The sequence below is a fragment of the Mobula birostris genome, chromosome 5 (genome assembly GCF_030028105.1).
Source record: "Mobula birostris isolate sMobBir1 chromosome 5, sMobBir1.hap1, whole genome shotgun sequence".
NCBI lineage: Eukaryota > Metazoa > Chordata > Chondrichthyes > Myliobatiformes > Myliobatidae > Mobula > Mobula birostris.
The window spans coordinates 193,270,549-193,289,762 of NC_092374.1; the positions used below are offsets into that span (position 1 = coordinate 193,270,549).

General features: G+C 46.2%; 1 protein-coding gene across 1 annotated transcript; it reads right to left on the bottom strand.

Annotated features, from left to right (window-relative positions):
* Positions 1-6,973: 6,973 nt before the first annotated feature.
* LOC140197411 (torsin-4A-like) lies at positions 6,974-18,623 on the bottom strand. Its single transcript, XM_072257367.1, has 2 exons — positions 18,570-18,623; positions 6,974-8,069 (listed from the first exon to the last, which is right to left on the bottom strand). The coding sequence occupies exon 2, from the start codon at positions 8,048-8,050 to the stop codon at positions 6,980-6,982; it is 1,071 nt and encodes a 356-aa protein (XP_072113468.1). The 5' UTR covers positions 8,051-8,069; positions 18,570-18,623; the 3' UTR covers positions 6,974-6,979.
* Positions 18,624-19,214: the final 591 nt, after the last annotated feature.

The window sequence follows — 19,214 nt, forward strand, 5'->3', positions numbered from 1 at the left end:
CAATTTATGAGGCAGGTTTGTTTACACAGAGCGTGGTTGGTGCCGGGGAGGTGGTGGAAGTGCATACAACAGCAGCAGTTAGGAAGCAGATAGATAGTTACATGAACAGGTAGAGAATGGAGGAATACAGACAGATAGGAGGGGCATCATGGTTGGCACAGACCTGGTGTTATGTCTGCATGACCTCATATTTCAGTTGTGGCCTGATCAGTACTCTACACAGGTTTAGGATAGCTTGTCTGTTTTCTTGCTTTTTCCGTGTTGGAGAGGGAATTCCATCACAACAAAAGGATGAGACTGAGAATGCGGGCGGTCAGGGTGGGAGAGGAGTCCAGGACAACTTCATAGGACAAATTAGGCGCACGCTTTCATACATTACTGTGTAAATGTCTTAGATTCATATATGTAGCTAGGGTACCTAAGGCTATTGTACGGAACTGGATTTGTCAACGTGGAGCGGAGAGTGGGTTTGAAAATCTGGAAGGAGGAAAGGATGTTGGGAATGGTGAGGGTGGACTGCTGTGGGACAGGTGGCAGAGAAGGAGTGCCAGAGGTGGGGGGTGGGTGGCGTGGGTGCAGACACACCCAGCCCTGAAACATCAGGCAAGGTCATTTGATTCCAAACAATTGATTTATTGATCATTACAGAATGTCTCCCTAGTGCTTCCTATTCCCTTCCCCCCACCCTTCCCCTTTTCTCAACCATGATTGTCCACAATTGAGACCCATGTCAGCATCCGGTTTATCATCACTCACATAGGTGATGTAACTTGTGTATTTTTGCGTCAGTAGTACAGTGCAATACATAAAATTACTACAATACTGTGCAAACGTGTTTGGACTCACCATGCAATAAATATGAGAGGTGATTAATACGCCTGTGGCCTAAGGTAGAAGGAGTCAGTTTTAGAAAACCTAGCAAATTTATTTTTCAACATAGTCCCCTCCTACATTTACACAATTAGTCCAGCGGTTGTGGAGCACACGGATCCCTTCTTAGTAGAAGTCAGCGTTTTGGACCTCCAGAAAGTGGCCCACAGCAGGGGTGATTAATAAGTTTGTGGCCTGAGGTGGAAGGAGATGAGTCATACAGGTCTCGTTAAGTGGACGTGCAGTTCAACTCTTTGAGTGATTACGCAGAATGTTTGAAGTTAATAACTCATCTCCTTCCACCTCAGGCCATGAACTTATCAATCAACCCTGCTGTGGACCACCTTCTGGAGGTCCAAGATGCCGACTTCTACAAAGAAGGGATCCGTATGCTCCACGACCGCTGGACTAAGTGTGTAAATGTAGGAAAAATAAATGTGCTAGGTTTTCTAAAATTGACTCCTTCTACCTTGGGGCACGAACTTATCAATCACCCCTTGTATGTGCCCAAGACTTTTGCACAGAACTGTGTCATGACCGAGTAAGTCATACAATTTGATTGAAGTGAATCCAGGTACCTGCTTTTGTGGTACTGTGGCAGTATCATCTCACATTATGCTGCCCAGTTCAAAAATATCTAATGAAGAAATGAAACACCATCACTATTCATTCACAAGGATATCAGAATCCATTTATTTACCAAGCATTGAGTAATTCGCCATAACATATCAAAGTTTTCACAAATTACACATATTATAATCTCCTGATATCTCGTCATGTTAAATTTAACCCACAAGTCATCCACAGTGTTCTTACTTTTAGATTTCATTGGAACTATCATTTCCTCAGAAGATTGGGGCTGTGGCCTCTAGACCAGTGGTGGAACTGGGCGGAGGATGAAGCCTATTGCTCCAACAAAGTGAAGCTTCTGTTTGTTGTTTCCCCATTCGACTTTAACTGGGAATTTACCACAGGCTGGTGCCAGCTGAGGTATGGGAATGGGGCAAATACTGAATATGACCACCATTAATTTCTGGTTGCCCCATTACAGAAAGGATGTGGGGGCTATGGAAGTGGTGCAGAGGAGGTCTACCCGGATGCTGCCCGGATTATAGGGCCATGTGCCCTATAAGGAGAGTTTACCTGGAAGGTCAGACTGAGGGATGACCTGACAGAAGTTCATAACACTGTAAAATACGAATGGGCTCTTCTCAGGATCAAAATGTCTAGCAATGGAAAGCATTTAAGGTGAGAGGCGTTAAGTTCAAAGGAGATGTGTGGCAGAAGGTTTCTTACACAGAGTGTAGTGGGTGCCTGGAACAGGTGGTGGTGGAGACAAATAAGACAGAGGCTTTTAAGAAGTCCTTACATAGACATATCGATATGTAGAGAATGGAGGGTTGGAACATTATGTAAGCAGAAGAGATTAGTTTATTTAGGCGTATATGAATTACTAGTTTAATTTGTTTGGCACCGCATTGTGGGCGGTACTGTTCTGTGGTTCTATGTTCTTTGACCACACCTTATCTTTTGGTGGCATTTAGAACATAGAACAGTAGAGTACAAGAATATACCCTCGAACCTATCTAGGTTCTGTGCTGCCTATGATTCCAAGTTAGCCTAAATTTCCTGCCTGCACATGGCCCATATCTCCATTCCCCACACGTTCATGTGCATGTCTAAAAGTCCCTTAAAACTACTACCACATCTACGCCCACCACCACACCTAGCACCTGTCACTCTCTATAAACTTGTCCAATGCATCCCCTTTAAATTTTGCCTTTCTCACCTTAACCCTATGTCCTTTCGTACTTCATGCAGAGGGAGGTACGCATTGGGAATGAGCTGCCAGAGAAGGTGGTAGAGGTGGCTGCAACAACATCTCAAAATAAAACATTTGAACGGGTACATGGATAGGAAAGGGTAAGAGGGATATTGGCCAAACGCAGTCAAAATGGTCGAAAATGTCGACTCTTTATTTAAATCCATAGATCCTGCCTGGCCCGCTTAGTTCCTCCACCATTTTTTATGTGTTGCTCTGGATTTCCAGCATCTGCCTTACTCTATGACTCCATACGACGTTTCTTCCCTGGGATAGAGATATGTTTGGTGGTAGCATCCCGTTGGAGATGGCGGGAGTTGCGGTGAATGTTGTGTTGGATGTGGAAGTTCATGGGGTGGTAGGTAAGGACAAGAGGAACTCTATCACTGTAAAAAAGGCTGGAAGGTGGGGTGAGAGTGGATATTGGGAAATGGAGGGGATGCAGGTGAGGACAGCATCAGAGGTGGAGCAAGGGAATCCCCATTCTGTGAAGGAGGACTATATACCTTATCTATGCCTTGCATAATTTTGTAAACCCGATTCATATCTCCCCTCAGTCTCTGGCATGGCAGAGAAGATCAAGATTACAAGAAGTTTACAAGATTACAAATCAAGATTCCAATAAATTGATTCGAACCCACAACTTCAGCCATCTGAAAGGATGAGGGGAGTGAATACTCTGAACAAGCTACACAACATTGGTCCTGGTCATAGAGTCATAGAGCATAGAGGGTAACAGGTCCTTTGGCCCATCTATTCTGTACCAGTCAGAATTCCTGCCTAGTCCCACCTACCCACACCCAGACCATAGCCCTCCATTCCTCCCTCATTTATGTCCCTACCCAAACTTCTCTTAAATGGTAAAATTGAACCTGCCTTCCCACGTCCACACGCAGCTTGCTCCACTCTTGCACCTCCCTCTGAGTGAAGAAGAACTCACCGCCTCAGAATCCCCTTAAATATATCATCTTTCACCCTAATCTTACGACTTTGAGTTCTGGTCTCAACCATCTTGACGGGGAAAAAAGAGCCTGCATACACTCAATGGCCACTTTATTAGGAACACCTGTACACCTGCTCATTAATTCAACTATCTAATCAGCCAATCACATGGTGACAACACAATGCATAAAAGCACACAGACATGGCCAAGAGATTCAGACCAAACAACAGAATGAGTAAGAAATGTAACCTGAGTGACTTCTGTTCATGGAATGATTTTTGGTGCCAGATGGGGTGGTTTGAGTATCTCAGAAACTTTGGCCTAGTTTGTCATGTGCCTCCAGGTATTCTGTAATCTCATCCCTAACAATCAATTCCAACAACTTCGCAACCACTGATGTCAGGCTAAAATATCTATAGATTCCTTTCTGCTGCCTCCCACCCTTCTAAAATAGTGGAGTAACATTTGCAATTTTCCAGTTATTCGATACAATGCCAGAATCTATCGATTCCTGAAAGATCATTGCTAATGCCTCCGCAATCTCTCCAAACATTTCCTTCAGAACCCGAGTGTGCATTCCAACACGTCCAGGAGATTTATCCACCCTCAGACCATTAAGCTTCCTGAGCACCTTCTCAGTCGTAATTTTCACTGCACATTCTTCAATTCACTGACACTCTTGAGTGTCCGGTTTTATTGCAGGTGTCTTCCACTGAGAAAACTGATGCAAAATATGCATTCAGTTCCTCTGCCATCTCTGCGTTACTCATTAGAATATATCCAGCGTCATTTTCTATTGGTCCTATATCTACCCTCAACTCTTTTTTACCCTTTATATACTTAAAAAAGCTTTTAGTATCTTCTTTGATATTAGTTACCAGCTTCCTTTCATAATTCATCTTTTCCTTCCTAATGACCTTCTTAGTTCCCTTCTGAAAGTTTTTAAAAGCTTTCCAATCCTCCATCTTCACACTAGCTTTGGCTTCCTTGTATGCCCTCTCTTTTGCTTTTACTTTGGCTCTGACTTCACTTGTCAGCCACGATATTATTATTCTTCCATTCAAAGATTTCTTCTTATTTGGAATATATCTGTCTTGCACTTCCTTCATTTTTTGCAGAAACTCTAGCTATTGCTACTCTGCTGTCCTTCCTGCTAGTGTCCCTTTCCAGTCAACATTGGCCAGTTCTCATGCCATTGTAATTTCTTTTATTCCACTGAAATTCTGACACTTTGGAATTTAGTTTCTCATTCTCAAATTTCAAAGTGAACTCGATCATATTGTGATCACTGTTCCCCAAGGGTTCCATGACCTTAAGCTCTCTTATCACCTCCAGGTCATTGCACAACACCCAATCCGGCACAGCTGATCCCCTAGTGGTCTCAACCACAAGCTGTTCTAAAAAGCCATCCTTTAGACATTCTACAAATTCTCTCTCTTGAGTACTGGCCTGGTCGTCCCAATCCACTTTCATATTAAAATCCCCAACGATTATCATGACATTGCCCTTCTGACATGCCTTTTCTATCTCCTGCTGTAATTTGTAATCCACATCCTGGCTGCTGTTTGGAGGCCTGTATACAACTGTCATGAGGGTCTTTTTACCCCTGCCATTTCTTAACTCAACCCATAGAGACTCTACACCTTCTGATCCTATGTCATCCCTTTCTAATGATTTAATATTATTTCTTATACACAGGGCCACACCACCCCCTCTGCCTACTAACCTATCTTTCCGAGACACCATATATCCTTGGACATTTAACTCCCCAGTGTACTTTTGTCTAATCCATCAGTTTTGTCGCCATTCTTGCAAATGGGTAATTGTTCTATTATTGTCAAAGGTACTGAGGTATGGAGAAAATTTTGTTTTGCATGTCATCTATACAGATCATTTCGAAACATCAGTACATCAAGCTGGTACAAAAGCGAAAGCAGTCTGAGGAGGAATCCTTCTGATCTAGACAGAGATCGGAATCTAGAATGCACTGCCTGAGGGGGTGGTGGAGGCAGAGGGTCTCACACACATTTAAGAAAGATCTGAACAAGCCTTTAGAATGGACAAGGAACAGAAGACTAAGGGTTGAGAAGTGGAAAATGGGGTTAGTACAGATGGACTAGCATGGGCACAATGGGCCAAAGGGCCTATTTCTATTCTAACTGGCTCTATCAATAGGCAAGTAACTACCTAGATTGAAACACAAAAGTACTTGCTACAGGGCAGAGATGCTAGGGAAAGTAATACAGAGTGCTTGTCTTCCTAACACCCTCTTTCAGTACCACATCTCTCACCTCGCTCATTGGGACAATGGCCTGAAACCAGATCCTTGGAATCCCTTTGCCTTGGGTTTGGATCAAAAATGGTCCTGCATCACAAGACCCCTCTTCACTCTTCTTACCTCATTGCTTAAGCACCTTCCTCTCCTTGCAGTTAGCTTCAGTCCTGACGTTTCCATAAGACCATAAGACCATAAGACAAAGGAGCAGAAGTAGGCCATTCGGCCCATCGAGTCTGCTCCGCCATTTTATCATCAGCTGATCCATTCTGCTATTTAGTCCCACTACCCTGCCTTCTCACCACAACCTTTGATGCCCTGGCTACTCAGATACCTATCAATCTCTGCCTTAAATACACCCAATGACTTGGCCTCCACTGCTGCCTGTGGCAACAGATTCCATAGATTCACCACCCTCTGACTAAAAAAATTTCTTCGCATCTCTGTTCTGAAAGAGCGCCCTTCAATCCTTAAGTCATGCCCTCGCACTAGACTTCCCCATCATGGGAAACAACTTTGCCACATCCACTCTGTCCATGCTTTTCAACATTCGAAATGTTTCTGTGAGGTCTCCCCTCATTATTCTAAACTCCAAGGAATACAGTCCAAGAGCGGACAAACGTTCCTTATATGTTAACCCTCTCATACCCGGAATCACACACTGCCCTCTCCCCCTCTGGGACTGGATGGGGCAGTGGGTCTCACATTGTCCCCTCCCCCATAGGACCAGGTGGGGCAGTGGGTCACACACTGCCCTCTCCCCCTCTGGGACCGGGTGGGGCAGTGGGTCACACGTTGTCCCCTCCCCCGTAGGACCAGGTGGGGCAGTGGGTCACACACTGCCCTCTCCCCCTCTGGGACCGGATGGGGCAGTGGGTCACACATTGTCCCCTCCCCCGTAGGACCAGGTGGGGCAGTGGGTCACAAGCTAGACCTCAGTCACACACTGCCATCTTCTCCCCCTCCCCTTCCACCCCCCACCCCCGGGACCTGGTAGGAAATTCCATCGAGTGAATTTTTGGAACTGCACCCCCACCTCCCTCCCACCCCGAGTGAGCTATGTTCTGCCTCACACCCAGCCCTTTTCCCATTGATCTCGCTTGATTTGCCTGACTCTCAGCAGCACGGGCTTGCAGCCTTGCTTGGAATAGAGGCGCTGCCTGGCTTTGTAGTAGCTCAGACCGGTGGCCATGGCCTCCGCCCGGGGGTCCTGCGGGTAGAAACCCTCCCGCTCCATCACCTGCCGGGCGCACTGTACCACATGCAGCTGGTGCAGCGGGAAGAGGGGGATGAACTTGGCCTCTCTCCAAATTGGGTGCACCCCGGCTGTCAGCCTGGCCAGCTCCTTGCTGAGCCTCTGCACCTGGCCCGTCACCCCCTGGCCAAAGCCGTGGCAGGAAGACTGGACAATCAGCTCGCTCCCGACGTTGGTTAGGAGGATGTAGACGGCACTGGTGTGGCTGGCGGAGGCCACCAGGTGCCCGAGGAAGTCCAGAAGCTGTGGGCCAGCGTACTCCAGCTGGTCAAGGAGGAGCACCGGGACCTGACTGGCCTGCCGCGCTCGGGAGAAGGTGTCTGGGACCCGGGAGATCAGGTCCAGCGGGGAGTGGTGCTTGGCGGAGTGCTGAATGACCACACAGGACCCGAGGGTGGACCTGAAGTGTTTGGCGATGAGCCTCCCCAGGTAGCTCTTTCCGACGCCGGTGGGGCCATTGACGGAGAGGACCAACGGCTTGGAATGGAAGTACGTGGCCAGGTAGCCTCTCAGCAGCTTGGTCAGCTTGTTGATGGCCAGCGTCTGTCCCACCAGCTCCCTGTGTAGTGTCTTCTCGAGGTGGTCGATATCGTAGGTCTGGATATTCTTCTCCATGTCCTCGCCGTGGTACATCTGCACGGCCACAATCGCGCACAGCAGATACAGCAGCCCCATCACCACCGTATCCGGGGCCAGCCAGCCCTCACCACCCTGCTTCTGGGCCTGCCTCTTGCTGGCAGCAGTCTTCTCCCTGCTCGGGCGCTGCAGGGGGACCAGTTCACCACCGGCCTTCGTCCTCCCAAGGCGCCTGCCTCGTGCCATGCGGTTGGCCAGCCGTAGCTTCACCACGGTGCGCCCCAGGCGATGCCTTCTCTCCACCTCCATCTTTGATTGTATCCTTTTGCTGAGAAGAAGAGAGTGTCTTCATTAAAATATCAAACAGGCAAGCATGTTGTGTGAAATGGTTGAGGTCAATTGCTCTGAGGTGCAGAGAGAAATATGTATATATTTTCTGGTTGATTAAACATTCTTGTTTGTTTAAATACAGGTTATATCTATTGCATCTGTCATCGTGCTACCATGTGACACATGAGCTACTTGCTTGAAGGAAACACGAAGTTAGACCTGTACTTTTGGACTCCCGTGTCTTTCTTTGAATTAGTTTAGTGTTTTGAAGTGACAAAACATAACAGTGAGGTTGGTGTTCGATTCCCCCCACTGTCTGTAAGGCATTTGTACGTTCTCCCCGTGACCGTGTGGGTTTCCTCTGGCTGCTCTGGTTTCCGCTCAAATTCCAAAGGCGTCCGTGAGTTAAGGGAATGATATGTTGGCGCTAGAAGTGTGATAACACTTGCAGGCTGCCCCCAGTGCTGATCGTTAACCCAAATGATGGATTTCACTGTATGTTTCAACGTATAGTAAATATGACAAACAAAGCTAACCTTTAATCGCTTGGTCCATTGCGTCAGCTCTGCCATTTGATCATGGCTGATTTATTTTCCCTCTCAACCCAATGCTCCAGTTTTCTTCCCATGACCTTTGATGCACTGACTAATTATGTATCTAGAATCTATATCTATATATCTAATACCTAATACACGATACATAACAGGTCTGGCATAACATTTGGTTGGTTGGGAAGATGTTGGAGTCGACTGTTAAGGATGTGGTTTCAGGGTACTTCAAGGCACATGATAGAATAGGCCATAGTCAGCATGGTTTCCTCAAGGGGAAATCTTGCCTGACAAATCTGTTGGAATTCTTTGAAGAAATAACAAGCAGGATAGACTAGCGGAGAATTGGTAGATATTGTAGACTTGGATCTTCAGAAGAACTTTGACAAGGTCAAGCAGATGAGGCTGCTTAACAAGATAAGAGAAAATGGTATTGTAGGAAAGATATTAGCATGGATAGAGCATTGGTGATTGGCAGGAGGCAAATAGTGGGAATAAAGGGAGCCTTTTCTGGTTGGCTCGCTGTGACTAGTGGTGATCTATGGGGATCTGTGTTGGGACCGATTCTTTTTACGTTACATATCAATGATTTAGATGATGAAATTGACGTCTTTGCGGCCACGTTTGTAGATGATATGAAGATAGGTGGAGGGGCAGGTAGTATTGAGGAAGCAAAGGCCATGGAACAACTTTGACAGAATAGGAAAATGGACAAGAAAGTGGCAGATGGAATGCAGTGTCGGGAAGTGTATGGTTGTGCACTTTGGTAGAAGAAATGAAAGGGTTAACGACCTTCTAAATGGAGAGAAAATTCAAAAACCTGAGGTGCAAAGGGTCTTGGTAGTCTTCATGCAGGATTCCCTAAAGGTTAATTTGTAGGTTGAATCATTGGTGAGGATGGCAAGTGTAATGTTAGCAATCATATCAAGAGGATTAGAATATAAAAGCAAGGATGTAATGTTAAGGCTTGATAAGGCACTGGTGAAGCATTATTTGGAGTATTGAGAACCCCTTATCTAAGAACGGATGTGCTGACATTGGAGAGGATTCAAAGGAGGTTCACAAAACATTATTCTGGGATTGAAAGGCTTATCATATGAGGAGTGTTTGATGACTCTGGGCCTGTAGACAGCGGAATTCAGAAGAATGTGTAGGGATCTTATTGAAACCTATTGAATGTTAAAAGGCCTCTATAGAGTAGATGTGGAGAGGATATTTCCTTTGGTGGGGGAGTCTAAAACCAGAGGGCAGAGCCTCAGAATAAAGGAACGTCCATTTAGAACAGAGATAAGGAAGATTTTTTTAGCCAGGGGATGGTGAATCTGTGGAATTTGTTGCCAAGGCTGTGGAGGCCAAGTTACGGGTATATTTAAGGGAGAGGTTGATATATTCTTAATTAGTCAGGGCATGAAGGGATACAAGGAGAGAGCAGGAGTTTGGGACTGAGAAGGGAATTGATCAGCCATGATGAAATGATGGAGAGTCTCAATGATCTAATTCTGCTCCGATATCTAATAGCTTATGGTTCATCCTATCCAGATGCAGCTCGGCTTGCTATGGCAACTAATGATCTGCTGGAGGAACAGGACGGTGAGGAGTATCTGTGGGGCAAAGTAACTGATAATGTTTCAATTCCTGTCTCCGCACAGATGTGGTTTGACCCACTGAATTCGTCCAGCAGATTGCTTGTTGTCCAGATTCCAGCATCTGCAGTCTCTTGTGTCTTGATTGGCAATAGCATCTGCTCCCTCCAAAGCCTGAAGAAATTGGAGAGCACTGTGAGCACAGCCTATTCCACCTGGCAGAGCTGGTCTCCCCTCCACTGGCTCTGACTACACTTCCCACTGCCTTGGAGAAGCAGTAAACATAATCAGGGACCCCACCCAGCCTGGTCATTCTCTCTACTCCCCTCTCCCATCAGGCGACAGCTACAAAAGTCTGAAATCCGAAAACATACCATAAGTCTCAAGGACAACATAATCCCACTCTTTCCGGACTCCTGATCGCACCTTTTGAACAAATTGACGAATCCTTACCCTCATAACCTCCCACTTAAGCTTGTCATGGCTATTTCTTGTCACTTGTCTACCTGTGCCTACTTGCAACAGCACTTCCAATGTAACTGAAACAGGATATTCTGCAGTCTGGTTACCTTTTTTGCTCAATGCAATTACAGATGTTGTGATCTTTCTGGAAGGCATGGAAAACAGCTTTTCACTGGAATTTGACATATGTGGTAACTCTTCATAATTAATTATTCAGGTCAGAAGGGAAGCTAATGGAATATTCCCTGGGTGTTTTTACAGACTGAGTGAGATCACCCTCAGTATCTGGGGCACTGAAAAGATCACACGAGGTACGGTGTTCAGTATTATTCTCCTTCGAGTTATATACTGTATTGAATTGATTCTTGGAACAGGGAGATGGAAAACATAGAAACATAGAAAACCTACAGCACAATACAGGCCCAGAACTACCTGGGCTTACCCATGGCTCTTTTTCTAAGCTCTATGTATCCATCCAGGAGTCTCTTAAAAGACCCTATCATTTCCTCCTCCACCACTGTTGCTGGCAGCCCATTCCACGCACTCACCAGTCTCTGCGTAAAAAACTTACCCCTGACATCTCCTCTGTAACTGCTTCCAAGCACCTTAAAACTATGCCCTCTCATGCTAGCCATCTCAGCCCTGGGGAAAAGCCTCTGACTATCCACATGATCAATGCCTCTCATTATCTTGTACACCGCTATCAGGTCACCTCTCATTCTCCATCGCTCCAAGGAAAAAAGGCCAAGTTCACTCAACCTGTTCTCATAAGGCAAGCCCCCCAATCAGGCAACATCCTTGTAACACCCATTCTATGGTTTCCACATCCTTCCTGTCGTGAGGCGATCAGAATTGAGCACAGTACTCCAAGTGGGGTCTGACCAGGGTCCTATATACCTGCAAAATTACTTATCAGTTCTTAAACTCAATCCCACGATTGAGGAAGGCCAATGCACTGTATGCCTTCTTAACCACGTAGCAGCTTTGAGTGTCCTATGGATTCGGACCTCAAGATCCCTCTGATCCTCCACTCTGCCAAGAGTCTTGCCATTAATGCTATACTCTGCCATCATATTTGACCCACCAATGTGATCAGGTTTGGGTTCCTTTTCTTAGAAGGGATATGCTGACCCTGGAGAGAGTTCCAAAGAGGTTCACAAAAATGATTCCAGGATTGTCATTGAAAGAGCATTTGATGGCTCTGGGTCTGTATTCACTAGAATTCAGAAGAATGAGGGGAGACCTCTTTGAAACCTACCGAATGGTGAAAGGCCTTGATAGAGTGGATGTGGAGAGGATGTTTCCTATGGTGGGAGAGTCTGAGACCAGAGGGCACAGGCTCGGAAAAGAGGAGAGCCCTTTTAGAAGGGAGATGAGGAGGAACTTCTTCAGCTAGAGAGTGGTAAATCTGTGGAATTCTTTGTCATAGGAAGCTGTGGAGGCCAAGTCTTTACATATATGTAAAGACAGGATGCTCCCCTGGTGTCATGGATTCTTGATTACCTGACTGGCAGACCACAGTACGTGTGCTTGCAACACTGTGTGTCCGACAGAGTGATCAGCAGCACTGGGGCTCCACAGGGGACTGTCTTGTCTCCCTTTCTCTTCACCATTTACACCTCGGACTTCAACTACTGCAGAGAGTCTTGTCATCTTCAGATGTTTTCGGATGACTCTGCCATAGTTGGATGTATCAGCAAGGGAGATGAGGTCGAGTACAGGGCTACTGTAGGAAACTTTGTCACATGGTGTGAGCAGAATTACCTGCAGCTTAATGTGAAAAAGACTAAGGAGCTGGTGGTAGACCTGAGGAGAGCTAAGGCACCGGTGAACCCTGTTTCCATCCAGGGGGTCAGTGTGGACATGCTGGAGGATTACAAATACCTGGGGATACGAATTGACAATAAACTGGACTGGTCAAAGAACACTGAGGCTGTCTACAAGAAGGGTCAGAGCCGTCTCTATTTCCTGAGGAGACTGAGGTCCTTTAACATCTGCCGGACGATGCTGAGGATGTTCTACGAGTCTGTGGTGGCCAGTGCTATCATGTTTGCTGTTGTGTGCTGGGGCAGCAGGCTGAGGGTGGCAGACACCAACAGAATCAACAAACTTATTCGAAAGGCCAATGATATTGTGGGGTTGGAACTGGGCTCTCTCACGGTGGTGTCTGAAAAGAGGATGCTGTCTAAGTTGCATGCCATCTTGGTCAATGTCTCCCATCCACTGCATAATGTACTGGGTGGGCACAGGAGTACATTCAGCCAGAGACTCATTCCTCCAAGATGCAGCACAGAGCATCATAGGAAGTCATTCCTACCTGTGGCCATCAAACTTTACAACCCCTCCCTTGGAGGGTCAGACATCCTGTGCTGATAGGCTGGTCCTGGACTTATTTCATAATTTACTGGCATAATTTACATATTACTATTTAACTATTTATGGTTCTATTACTATTTATTATTTATGGTGCAACTGTAACGAAAACCAATTTCCCCTTGGGATCAATAAAGTATGACTAAGACTATATTTAAGACTATAAGACCATAAGACATGGGAGCAGAATTAGGCCACCTGGCCCATCGAGTCTGCTCCGCCATTCAAAAATGGCTGATCCTTTTTAAAAAATCTCCTCCTCTACCCCAGTTCCCAGCTTCTCCCCATAACCTTCAATGCCTTGTCCAACCAAGAACCTATCAATCTCTGCCTTAAATATGCCCAACGACCTGGCCTCCACAGCTGCATGTGGCAACAAATTCCACAAATTCACCACCCTTTGGCTAAAGAAATTTCTCCACAACTCTGTCTAGGCCTTTCAACATTCAAAAGGTTTCAACGAGATCCTCCCTTGTTCTTCTGAACTCCAGTGAGTACAGACCCAGAGCCATCAAAAGTTCCTCATATGATAACCCTTTCATTCCTGGTATCTTCCTTGTGAACCTCCTCTGGACCATCTCCAATGCCAGCACAGTTTTTCTAAGATGAGGGGCCCAAAACTGTTCACATTACTGAAGGTGAGGCGTCACCAGTGCCTTATAAAGCCTCAGCATCACATCCTCGCTCTTGTATTCTAGACCACTTGAAATGAATGCTAATATGGCATTTGCCTTCCTCACCGCTGACTCAACCTGCAAGTTAAAGGCAAAGGTTGATAGACCCTTGATTGGTCAGGGCATGAAGGGATACAGAGAGAAGCTAGGAGATTGGGGCTGAGAGGGAAATTGGATCAGCCATGATGAAATGGCAGAGCAGACTCGATGGGCCAAATGGCCTAAATATGCTCCTATATCTTAGTCTTTTCAAATTGCACGACAAGTAGTGTAGCAGTTAGTGTAATGCTTTGCAGTGCCAGTTTCACCAATCAGGGCTCGATTCCTGCCATTGTCTGTAGGGAGTTTGTACCCTCTCCCTGTGACCACATAGATTTCCTCTGCTTTCTTCCCACATTCCATAGGTGTACGGTTAGGGTTAGTAAGTTGTGCCAGTTGTGTCCACCTTTAAACGATCTTTACTGATTTTGTTTGACAAAACTAAGGGGCAACATTTTTTTTTTACCTTGAGCAACACACGAAGAATGCTGGAGGAACTCAGCAGGTCAGGCAGCATCTATGGAAATGAACAAATAGTCGGGGAGCAGGGTTTTAGATTTTTAGACCATTGGGATCTCTTCTGGGGAAGGTGGGACCTGTACAGATTGGATGGGTTGCACCTGAACTCGAGGGGGAGCAATATCCTTGCAGGTAGGTTTGCTAGCATGATTCAGGAGGATTTAAACTAATTTGCGAGGGGGATGGGACCCAGAGCGATAGAGCAGTGAAAGAAGTGCAAGGAGTAAAGCCAGATCTAACATCCAGAGAGGCTTTGAGGAAAGAGAAGCAGAATAAACGGTGTAAAGACAGTAAGGTAGAAGGGCTGAAGTGTGTGTACCTCAATGCAAGAAGCATCAGGAACAAAGGTGATGAACTGAGAGCTTGGATACATACATAGAATTATGATGTAGTGGCCATTACAGAGACTTGGCTGGCACCAGGGTAGGAATGGATTCTCAATATTCCTGGATTTCAGTGCTTTAAAAGGGATAGAGAGTGCGGAAAAGAGGAGGAGGGATGGCTTTACTGGTCAGGGATACTATTACAGCTACAGAAAGGGTGGGTAATGTAGCAGGATCCTCTTTTGAGTCAATATGGGTGGAAGTCAGGAACGGGAAGGAAGCAGTTACTCTACTGAGGGTATTCTATAGGCCCCCTGGTAGCAGCAGAGATACAGAGGAGCAGATTGGGAGGCAGATTTTGGAAAGGTGCAAAAATAACAGGGTTGTTATCATGGGTGACTTTAACTTCCCTAATATTGATTGGCACCTGATTAGTTCCAAGGGTTTAGATGGGGCAGAATTTGTTAAGTGTGTCCAGGATGGATTCCTGTCACAATATGTGGACAGGCCGACCAGGGGGAATGCCATACTGGATCTTGTACTAGGTAATGAATCGGGTCAGGTCACAAATCTCTCAGTAGGTGACCATCTGGGGGACAGTGACCACCGCTCCCTGGCCTTTATAATTATCATGGAAAAGGATAGAATCAGAGAGGACAGAAAAATGTTTAATTGGTTAAGGGCAAATTATGAGGCTATAAGGCTAGAACTTGCGGGTGTGAATTGGGATGATGTTTTTGCAGGGAAATGTACTATCGACATGTGGTTGATGTTGAGGGATTTCTTGCAGGATGTAAGGGATAAATTTGTCCCGGTGAGGAAGATAAAGAATGGTAGGGTGAAGGAACCATGGATGACAAGTGAGGTGGAAAATCTAGTCAGGTGGAAGAAGGCAGCATACATAAGGTTTAGGAAGCAAGGATCAGCTGGGTCTATTGAGGAATATAGGGAAGCAAGAAAGGAGCTTAAGAAGGGGCTGAGAAGAGCAAGAAGGGGGCATGAGAAGGCCTTGGCGAGTAGGGTAAAGGAAAACCCCAAGGCATTCTTCAATTATGTGAAGAAAAAAAGGATGACAGGAGTGAAGGTAGGACCGATTAGAGATAAAGGTGGGAAGATGTGCCTGGAGGCTGTGGAAGTGAGCGAGGTCCTCAATGAATACTTCTCTTCGGTATTCACCAATGAGAGGGAACTTGATGATGGTGAGGACAATATGAGTTAGGTTGATGTTCTGGAGCATGTTGATATTAAGGGAGAGGTGGTGTTGGAGTTGTTAAGATACATTAGGATAGGTAAGTCCGCGGGGTCTGACGGAATATTCCCCAGGCTGCTCCACAAGGCGAGAGAAGAGATTGCTGAGGCTCTGGCTAGGATCTTTATGTCCTCGTTGTCCACGGGAATGGTACCGGAGGATTAGAGGGAGGCGAATGTTGTTCCCTTGTTCAAAAAAGGTAGTAGGGATAGTCTGGGTAATTATAGACCAGTGAGCCTTACGTCTGTGGTGGGAAAGCGGTTGGAAAAGATTCTTAGAGATAGGATCTATAGGCATTTAGAGAATCATGGACTGATCAGGGACAGTCAGCATGGCTTTGTGAAGGGCAGATCATGTCTAACAAGCCTGATAGAGTTCTTTGAGGAGGTGACCAGGCATATAGATGAGGGTAGTGCAGTGGATGTGATCTATATGGATTTTAGTAAGGCATTTGACAAGGTTCCACATGGTAGGCTTATTCAGAAAGTTAGAAGGCATGGGATCCAGGAAAGTTTGGCCAGGTGGATTCAGAATTGGCTTGCCTGCAGAAGGCAGGGTGTGGTGGTGGAGGGAGTACATTCAGATTGGAGGATTGTGACTAGTGGTGTCCCACAAGGATCTGTTCTGGGACCTCTACTTTTCGTGATTTTTATTAACGACCTGGATGTGGGGGTAGAAGGGTGGGTTGGCAAGTTTGCAGATGACACAAAGGTTGGTGGTATTGTAGATAGTGTAGGGCATTGTCAAAGATTGCAGAGAGACATTGATAGGATGCAGCAGTGGGCTGAGAAGTGGCAGATGGAGTTCAACCCGGAGAAGTGTGAGGTGGTACACTTTGGAAGGACAAACTCCAAGGCAGAGTACAAAGTAAATGGCAGGATACTTGGTAGTGTGGAGCAGCAGAGGGATCTCGGGGTACATGTCCACAGATCCCTGAAAGTTGCCTCACAGGTGGATAGGGTAGTTAAGAAAGCTTATGGGGTGTTAGCTTTCATAAGTCGAGGGATAGAGTTTAAGAGTTGCAATGTAATGATGCAGCTCTATAAAACTCTGGTTAGGCCACACTTGGAGTATTGTGTCCATTTCTGGTCACCTCAGTATAGGAAGGATGTGGAAGCATTGGAAAGGGTACAGAGGAGATTTACCAGGATGCTGCCTGGTTTAGAAAGTATGCATTATGATCAGAGATTAAGGGAGCTAGGGCTTTACTCTTTGGAGAGAAGGAGGATGAGAGGAGACATGATAGAGGTGTACAAGATAATAAGAGGAATAGATAGAGTGGATAGCCAGCGCCTCTTCCCCAGGGCACCACTGCTCAATACAAGAGGACATGGCTTTAAGGTAAGGGGTGGGTATTTCAAGGGGGATATTAGAGGAAGGTTTTTTACTCAGAGAGTGGTTGGTGTGTGGAATGCACTGCCTGAGTCAGTGGTGGAGGCAGATACACTAGTGAAGTTTAAGAGACTACTAGACAGGCATATGGAGGAATCTAAGGTGGGGGCTTATATGGGAGGCAGGGTTTGAGGGTCGGCACAATATTGTGGGCCGAAGGGCCTGTACTGTGCTGTACTATTCTATGTTCTATGTTCTATGTCACTGTTTCGGGCTGAGAGCCCTATTCAAGACTGGGAAACAATGGGAGAGACACTAAAATAAAAAGGTGAGGGGAAGGGATATAGGATTACCTGGAAGGTGACAGGTAAAGCCAGGTGGGTAGGAAAAGGGCTGGAGAGGAAGGAATCTGATAGGAGAGGAGAGTGGACCATTGGAAAAAAGGAAGGAGGAGGTGATAGGCAGGTGAGAAGAGATAAGAGGCCAGAATGGGGAATAGAATTAAATACAATAATGGTATTTAAAAGGCACTTGGTCTGGAACATGGATAGGAAAGGTTTAGAGAGACACGGGCCAAATGCAGGAAATGGGACTAGCTTAGATGGAATCTTGTTCGGCATAGGCCAGTTTGGCTGAAGGGTTTGTTTCCATGTTGTATGACCCTCTGAGACAGCAATGGTCATACCAAATGGCAGAGAAAGCTTGAGGGAGAGAAGGGCCTCTTCCTTCTCCCGATACATGTCCATTTGATCAGGGACTTGTTTTGGAAACAGAGTCAATCAGAGGGGTAGTTATAGAAGCAACTGGGGGACAACAGGCTGCACAGCTAGTGGGGAAAAGACTGTGATGGGGAGAATTTGGTGAAATGGTTAAGCCTGCTCTACCAAGAGCTAGCACAGACACATGGGGCCAAATGGCCTCACACTGCAATTCCAGGAAATGCCTGGTGACAAGGCGCTCACCTGTATCTAGACAAATATCTGGCAGCCTTCATCTGCAGGTGGCCCTCCAAGAAAATGTCCCTTTTGCTCTAGGATTTTCTGGATTTCCTGCTTCTGTCCTCTTCCAAAGGGGCTTTCATCCCAGCGGAGATCTGTCCGTAGGACATATGCCAAGGAGGGGACTAGGTAATGTGACTACAAACCCTCCTTCTTTTATAAAACAAATGACAATGGCATCAAACTTCACTCTGGACCTCAGCACTAACTCCTGAACCTCTTGGAAGACCCTACCTGCCCCACAACGAGCGTTGTCCTCACTTGGAAGACCCTACTTCTCCCACAACGAGCGTTGCCCTCACTTGGAAGACCCTACCTGCCCCACAATGAGCGTTGTCCTCACTTGGAAGACCCTACTTCTCCCACAACGAGCGTTGTCCTCACTTGGAAGACCCTACCTCTCCCACAACGAGCGTTGTCCTCACTTGGCTTGCACAAAGTCTTTAGCTGGTCTTTCTAGAAGCAAAATGTTGCCAGTGTTTAAAAAAATCCTTTAGTTCCTTTTACAAATTAAAGCAACTTCCCCTTATGAAACCTAATGTTCCTGTGCTAAACGTCCCCAACCACTCCCTTCCTATCAACAGCTCTGTCTTGAACTGTTTTCTGGCTAAACTTCTGTACAACCATGTTGGAGAAATGTTGTTCCTTGGTGGGGAGCTGATGATCTGAATGAAGTACATAGAACAGTGCAGCAATGGGCAGGCCATTTGGCCCAAGATGATATGCTGATCTTGGTGCTATTTCTACAAAATATCCTCTTGTGCATCATCCATATCCCTACTTACTGCTTTCCAAAGGGACTCCATTCGTCCCTCCCCCACAGATCTCTCTCTTGGCACTTCTCCTTGCAAGTGGAACAAGTGCTACACTGGCTCCAACACCACCTCCCTCACTACCATTCAGGGCCCCAAACAGTCCTTCCAGATGAGGCAACACTTCACCTATGCGTCTGGTAGGGTCATCTACTGGGTTAGGAGACCGCTTTGCCGCGTACTTGTGCTCCGTCTGCCAGAAAAAGCAGGATCTCCCAGTGATCACCATTT

Excerpts from the sequence above, each read along its gene's own strand:
- LOC140197411 (XM_072257367.1), bottom strand. The coding sequence starts at position 8,050 with ATGGAGGTGGAGAGAAGGCATCGCCTGGGGCGCACCGTGGTGAAGCTA.